General features: G+C 42.7%; 1 protein-coding gene across 1 annotated transcript; it reads left to right on the top strand.

Moving 5' to 3' along the window:
• The first annotated feature begins 1,226 nt into the window (after positions 1-1,226).
• On the top strand, positions 1,227-7,526 carry rmnd5b (required for meiotic nuclear division 5 homolog B). Its single transcript, XM_079745353.1, has 10 exons — positions 1,227-1,310; positions 2,126-2,297; positions 2,404-2,546; positions 2,645-2,782; positions 2,885-2,985; positions 3,380-3,546; positions 3,788-3,953; positions 4,691-4,793; positions 5,149-5,303; positions 5,477-7,526. The coding sequence occupies exons 2-10, from the start codon at positions 2,159-2,161 to the stop codon at positions 5,538-5,540; spliced, it is 1,176 nt and encodes a 391-aa protein (XP_079601479.1). The 5' UTR covers positions 1,227-1,310; positions 2,126-2,158; the 3' UTR covers positions 5,541-7,526.
• Positions 7,527-7,839: the final 313 nt, after the last annotated feature.

The raw sequence follows: 7,839 nt of genomic DNA, 5'->3' as shown, positions 1-7,839 counted from the left end.
TAACAATGAGACTTTATTCAAGAAATTTGGCAAAACGAAAAAAGGTTCAGGATTTTGCGCATGGCTGTACCACGGGTGCCAATTATTTCAAATGTATGTTATTTCAAATGTATAGAGGTTGAGTGCACTTTTGAGATACTTCCCACATAGACACAACTCTTTGTACAGGCTTTGATTTTGCGCCCTTTTTATATTGCTCAGTTGTCTGAAGCGTTGCATATATGATTGGTGTGTTTTACCTCTATGGCTATTTTTAGAGAATGAATGGTGCTGGATTTCTGGATGTTTGGCTCTGTAAAATAGGTAAATACGTGTCGTGATGGCCTAAAAGTGATTCATTCAGATACATTTGAAGCTACTATTAATGTCTGTTGCAGCAGATCATTTAATATAGGTTGGTGATATTATTGATGTCCCCTACAGAAAATAACGTTGAAAGATATTCCATGTTTGTGGTTGTGCTCGTGTATGTTCAGTTACATAAGTTATAATATAAGTTCTAAAAAAATAAATAATGAATTAAATATAAAGCTAAAAAGTTTACATTTGATGTTAACCTGTTTTCTTCAATACAGTATAGGAATATATGAATGTCTAACTAACAGGTAAAAATATGTTTCTAGTCCGGAACTAATGTTCTCTCTAAAGCGTGTTTGCAAGAAATTATGGGCACATTCTTATGGAAAATATAACACATTAATGTATCAGATTTGACAGATATTAGAAGACCATCTGCTGTGACAGAAGATATAATTCCCTCTTCTAGCACATCCTTTTTTCCAAAAGCTCACAAATGTCAGTTTGACAACTCGAGCCATTATAATTAACTCATTGTATACTTATAATTCATCAATGATTGGGATTTATTAGGGATTTCTGCACACATCAGCTCTGGGGTACATGCTGGCAGGACCCAAATACATGTTGGTACATGTTTGGACTAGGCTACAGAGAGGCTTTACAACTAGAATAGTTGTAAAGCTTCTCTGTAGCCTGTCTGCAGTCCTGTCTGGACGACCTACCTAGGTCATCTAGATACTAGATGTATTCAACTTTTAAAATACTCTTCTCTTAACTTCAGATAAAGTATGATGTATAGAAAGTAAGATGTATTCAAGTATACGTTATTTTACATAGAACAGGTTGTCAAACATCAAAACGTACACGCTCAACAACAACTCTTACTCTGAAATCCCGAGGCAGGCGAAGTTCGACACCGGAAGTTCCGCCCCGAGATCGACTGGTGGTAAATTGTTGTCATAACAAGCAAGTGGCTAACGCTAACGCTTGCTAACAAGCTATCAAAATAGGTACGTGTTTGTTTAAATGTATCTGTCCTGAGATTGCGGTAAATATCGATGTATATTCCGACCGTGGGTAAAACCTAAAACGTGACATCCGTGAGGGTTGTCATTGTGCCCTGGATAGATCCAGGCCTTGTCACACAGCAGCCGGGTAACATTCACTGCTCAGCCTGGAGGAGGAGGATGATGTCAAGCTTTGTGGGACCGAGAGCCACTAAAGCCCGTTTGTTTACGTTGGCCGCACGGCCATTTAATTCAAGGATTTTTTTATGTCTTCGTTAAAATGTGGCCCTTTAAACTGAACTGACATACAGGGTAGCTCGGTTGCAGTGCAAAGACGTGTCGTTAGATGTAGTCTGTACGACCGAAGTCGAGCTACTGCAGCTAGCTAGTGAGACATGTTCTAGTAAGGGTAATCTGTCAGTGGTCATTTGGGCTCCTGACTTCGGGATTACTTAAATTCTTTATTGTATATCTTGTGTTGATCGTCTAAAAGGGTTTTATGCGTTCCGCTACGTTGTACTTTGACATCAGAGAATGGGGTAAAGCCCTTTATAGGTAGCCTTGTTGTGAAGTCTGTGGGGTATTTTACCAGGCTAAGGCCTAAGGGGGCGATTAGGATCTACTGCAAACTTTCTGACCCAAGTCAGAAAGTATGTTGTTTCACAGGACAAAAACGGCTCTATAAGAGTAGCATAGCACAGTACAAAATACATGTTATTTTGGGTTTATAATCATAATACTCACAATTAGTGATTATTAATCACTCAATAGTTTGTTAAATATGTGATGTATCCTAAGAACATCCCTCCCACAAACAGGTTTGGGGTGTATGCGTGTCCCAGTCTGAGAGGATGGAGCAGTGTGCCTGTGTGGAGCGTGAGCTGGAGAAGGTTCTCCATCGCTTTGTCATGTACGGTCACCAATCGGAGGAGAGGCTGGACGAGCTCTTGAGGAGCGTCTGTGAGATACGGGGACAGCTCGTTGCGTTCGGTAAGATGAGTACAGTGTATGTTAAAGATGATGAAGTTTGAAGTCTGTTGTGCTTTGTTTTTTGTTGCTTGTATGACAAAAAAACACTTTTTATATTGTCTTTTAGGGGTACAAGATGGAGACCTATCGGTATTGTCCCAAACAATGGCACAGTGTTGTAAGAATATCAAAGAAACAGTCCAAATGCTTGCATCTCGGCATAAGGACATCCATGGCAGCGTTTCAAAAGTAGGGAAGGCAATCGACAGGGTAAGGACTAAAACACAGCTATCCAATATGTTCCTACTGCATGTGGATTACCATTGTCTTGTGCCAATTCAAATTTTGTTTTTGTACTTTACTTTTAGAATTTCGATGCAGAGGTAAGCGCTGTGGTGGCAGAGACGGTTTGGGACTCTCCGGAGAGACAGAAGTACCTAAGCGAGACCATTGTAGAGCACCTATACAGGCAAGGGATGCTCAACGTAGCAGAGGATCTCTGCCAGGTAAGTCACATGACTTGAATCTCTCCACCTTTTGTCAGGAGAAAACTCATCTGTTGGGGTCTTTGTATGTCATTCTCCACTGCTGTGTGTTCTGTGCTGTAGGAGTCTGGAGTAGTCATAGATATGAGCATGAAGCAGCCTTTCTTGGAGCTCAACCGGATCCTGGAGGCCCTGAGAATGCAGGACCTCAGACCAGCACTGGAGTATGCTATTATTTATATTTGAAAAAAAAGAGTAAAATAATGATTGTCCAGTCATCATTTATCAGATATTAATAGGTAGAATTTGATGTCCAGCCAATATTTTTATTGAAGCTATAAAGTAGAATTTATTACACAAATGGAGAAATTTAAAATTGGATTCCATTTATCACACTGTAAAACCACACTTAGACTTTGGCTAAGGAGTGATACCTTAATCCTACTGTCTCACACAGAATGAACAACCTACAGGCAGATCACCCTGTTCCAATGCCTCTCAGCCCATGTCATGCCCCCTTTTTTGTTGGGGACTACAGCTGCTCCTTGTACTGTACAGCTAATCGAAGGGGACTGTCGACGATACTATAAACAAACAAACTAAACTAAACTTCCCTAGGTGGGCCGTGACAAACCGCCAGCGCCTCCTGGACTTGAACAGCAGTCTGGAGTTCAAGCTGCACCGCCTGTACTTCATCAGCCTGCTCAACGGGGGCATCGGCAACCAGCTGGAGGCGCTGCAGTACGCCAGGCACTTCCAGCCCTTCGCCTCCCAGCACCAGAGAGGTGAGCTGAGCCCAAGCCCCAGCCCATCCCAGCCCTCACTGGCTGACCCCGGTAGCACAGGGCTAGGTCAGTCTAACGTCCAGGACAAGGAGATAACAGTCTGTAGTCCAGCACTAGCACATCAAGTTCTCCCCATTCTGCCTCTGTCTCCACTGGATACACCCCTGCGACCTGCGTTCAGGGATGATAACTCGTACCCTCCCGTTTTGTCGGTACACGTCGTCATCTGTTGTAACTGCAGACATCCAGATCCTGATGGGCAGCCTGGTGTACCTGCGCCACGGCATCGAGAACTCCCCCTACCGCACCCTGCTGGAGACCAACCAGTGGGCGGAGATCTGCAACATATTCACCCGGGACGCCTGCGCTCTGCTGGGCCTCTCGGTGGAGTCGCCCCTCAGCGTGAGGTAGGACTCCCAGGGTGCCCAAGGCTCACTACGGCTCTGTTCAAACAGGGAAGTGTGTGTATTGAATCTCAATCTTGACAACATTAGAAAACAATTGATTTAGAAAACGACCGTCGATGAATTTACATTGTATCGAGGCGTTTCTCTTGTGTCAACAGGGCCATGGTGAGCCTAGTTCACCATGGCCCTGTTCAGGCATGAACAACTTCTGGATTCTACAACCGTTTTTGAAATTTATTTACAAGGAAATATGAATCTGTTTGCACCAATGGCACAAGACGCTCAAAACAGGTTGCCTGTTTGCACATAGTGGCAGTTTATGAGTGATCCCCACTTGATATGCGCACGCACAAACAGGTTTGTAACACAATCACGTTTTCACATGTACCGGTTAATGTTGCTTTGGATAATGCAGCAAATCATGTTTAATAATTGAAATGCATGGTTTAGATATTGTAGGAAAAGTAGACGCAGCACGGCAATATACATTAATTAGCTGAGGGATGGTGTCTAGATAACAAACTATCGTGAGTCAATCTAGACGGAATGTATTGTTAAAACGGTTTGACAACGGTTGTCGTACAACCGCTTCTGCCTCTTCGGACATGGATAATGTCTCTCTTTGCATCGCAATCCCACATTTACTTCTTCAGGATTTGAAAAGAGATTCACACAGTCATGGAAACAAGGCATATGTAAGTCATTTCCAAGGATCTTCACGTGTGTGTGTGTTGTAGCTTTGCGTCAGGATGCATGGCCTTGCCAGTGCTGATGAACATCAAGCAGGTGATCGAGCAGAGACAGTGCAGTGGAGTGTGGACACACAAGGATGAGCTGCCTGTAAGTCCCTTGCTTTTAACATTCTCCCTTCCCAGCATTTTTATTAAAATGGCTTTACCCCATTTTTTTCACTTTTTTAATAAATGGACTTTTGCTTAGCAGTAATAAATGGTTAATAATTTATTATCTTGTTGTCGTGTATATTATACATCTAACCTTATTATCTCTGTTGTAATTCATTCAACTTTTTAAGTCATAACTTGTCATGTACGTCTAAACGTATATTTTATTTAAAGAATCATTATTGTACCCTAAAACACTGTACCATAATCACGCAATATTTCAACATCAGGTCCATTCGATACATCTCAAAGACCTAATCTCGCACCTTGCCTCCCCATCTATTTTGGCCTAGATTGAAATCGACCTGGGTAAGAAGTGCTGGTACCACTCTGTGTTCGCGTGCCCCATCCTCCGCCAGCAGACGTCCGAGAGCAACCCGCCCATGAAGCTTATATGTGGGCACGTCATCTCCAGGGATGCCCTCAACAAACTCACCAACGCTGGGAAGTAAGTCTGAGCTTCTGAGGTTGGGCGTGAAAAGGCCAAACAAGTGTATCGCGTGCTTCGGGACTTTCAATTTGTCAAGTCGCATCGCATGTATAGTTTTGACACGGTGAACGGTAAACGACAGAAACCCATGCTGCCGCTCAACCTTCTGCCCGTCCTCCCCTCCTCTCCAGATTGAAGTGCCCCTACTGCCCGATGGAGCAGAACCCGTCAGACGCCAAGCAGATCTACTTTTGATCCCGCTGACTCTTTTGTCACAAGTAAGAACGAAGCTCCTCCCGGAGCCTCCACAGGACCTTCTGCTCACCTCCCAGCCCCCCTGCTCCTGTGGTCCCAGGCAGTCCCTGGATGCCTGTTACTAAACACACCAAGGTTGCGTTCCAGTGCACCAGTCCCCCCCCCCCCCCCCCTTTCCTTGGACAGGTTTGGCTCATGGGCAGCCGCCATGTCCGTGTTATTGGACCCCACCCACATTGGCTTCACAACAACTTGTACAGAGACGGGTTGGGGAGGTCCATGTCTGCAGCCCGTACCGGAGGAGTCTGCCGGCGTTACTAAGTGGGAGCCTCGCAGGAGGGATCCTCAGAGATAGCTAAAAGATCATTCATTGAAAGTCATTTGTAAATGCCTGCAAACCTATTTTTTTTTTTCTTCATTTTTAAAAGTATGTAAGAGTTAAAAAAAATTCCCTCTCTTGGTTTAATAAACTGAGTTGGCTTATGGGTGAATTTTTCCTCTTTGCGTTTCCCTATTTTCTTTTTCTTTTGGAGAATGGACTGCTCACAGGTGTTATGTTGTAGAGAGGGTACTGTATGTATGGTATTGTTTAAAGGAGGTATGATTTCAGCATAGTATTTATCTTCTATTGTAACCAAGAAAGGACACAGAATGCTCTGTGAAAGTATATTAATTTGAGTGAGGAAGGGGCTTGAGCCTAGTGGAGTGGTCGCAGGAGTTCCGGGCGTAGCGGAACACTGATTGTGAAATGTGACCCATGTTTGCTCCGTTCCGTTAAAATAAAAGTCTTGCATAGATTACATTTACTGTTGGCTCATGTGATGCTAATGAAAGTGATGGAAATGATCAGGAGGATCTCGTCAACAGTTGAACTGCTTTTATTTTCCTAACTTTTTTTGTTTCCTGTGACTGCACACCAGCAAAAAATGTCTCATTTACAGAAGCCCTATGTGTTGTACCATAAACGTATGTAACAAAAACCCATTACATGCTACTGAAATGTGCTTTGTTTCCAAAAGGGGTGTGTGTGTGTGTGTGTGTGTGTGTGTGCGCGCGCGTGCGTGTGTGTGTTATAAATTGATCAGCGATGCTTGAAACAGCGATGACGACTTTCTCATATTAAGCTATAGAACTAATGATTCAGGCCAGGACTGGTCTGTAGCCCCTAAGGCTTGCACCATGATTAGTTTTGGACATCTTTCGTGGTGGGTTAGCTGTACTGTTCAACCTGCAACTACTTTACCAGGGCACTTGGCGCAGCTTTATTCATTTATTGTCGAACAGGAGGTCCTCTTGATTAACTGGCTGTTTTTTTAATATACACGTATATTAAATGCATCTGCTGCGTATGTATGGCTTTAATGTCATGTTGAGGTAAGGGTCAGATCATTGGGATGTACACATATTAACCATTTTCCTCAGGGGTCATACTTTTTCCTCTTAATAAAATAAAATTGGTTTAAGATATGTTCATTGAAATGCTACTAAAAAACAATTGAATGTCAGGGCAGCACACTTGGTCAATGGTTGTTGTATTGAAAAGATTCCTCATTTATTTTAGCTATTTGTAATCGATGGGATTGTCTCAGCGTTTATGGAGTGGGGGTCAGTGATACTCCTTGCCGCCACTAGGAGGGTGTAAAGTGGATGATCTATATACCACTGATCGGATCGATATGCTCTTTCACCGGTATGGCACTATGTTCCACACCATCACTGGAGCAGAGAATTAATTGATAAAAAAAACAAAAACATATTTCAGCTTTCCATTTCTGTTAATCATTCTGACCTAGGCGGATGTTTTGACCACATTTAAATAGACTGTTTCCTTTCTTGGTTAACAATCATGCATTGCTTCTTTGGGGATTGTGCGGGCAGATTGATAGCGTTCTGTCATCACCTTTTGTTGTATGTATGCTTTTTTCCTGCTTTTGAGTGTTGCGCTAAGTTTTATTGTAAATATTTATCCTCTAACATGTTTCATATAATTGCATCTGGATATAAAAATAAAAACTTTATACTCCAAGTAACTTTTCAAAATGAATATATAAATCTTGCCTTCGAGAAGTCGTTTCTGGGATTTGAAATTGTATATAAGGCAAAAACATCCTGTTGTACCCATCTTTACCATGTGGTGGCGCCGGGACACTATTATCCCACTCAAATAAGTGTCAATCGCAAATCAAAACACTCAGGGCTTCCATTTGAAAAAGGATAAATTATACAATTATTTTGGTCTTCAATGTATTTTGCCTAGCCTCGCACAACCCTGAGGTAAGCTCGCGAGGTTTAGGCTGGC

Source organism: Pollachius pollachius (assembly GCF_949987615.1).
Source record: "Pollachius pollachius genome assembly, chromosome: 10".
In the NCBI taxonomy this organism is placed as follows: domain Eukaryota; kingdom Metazoa; phylum Chordata; class Actinopteri; order Gadiformes; family Gadidae; genus Pollachius; species Pollachius pollachius.
This window is presented reverse-complemented; position numbering and strand designations above follow the sequence as displayed.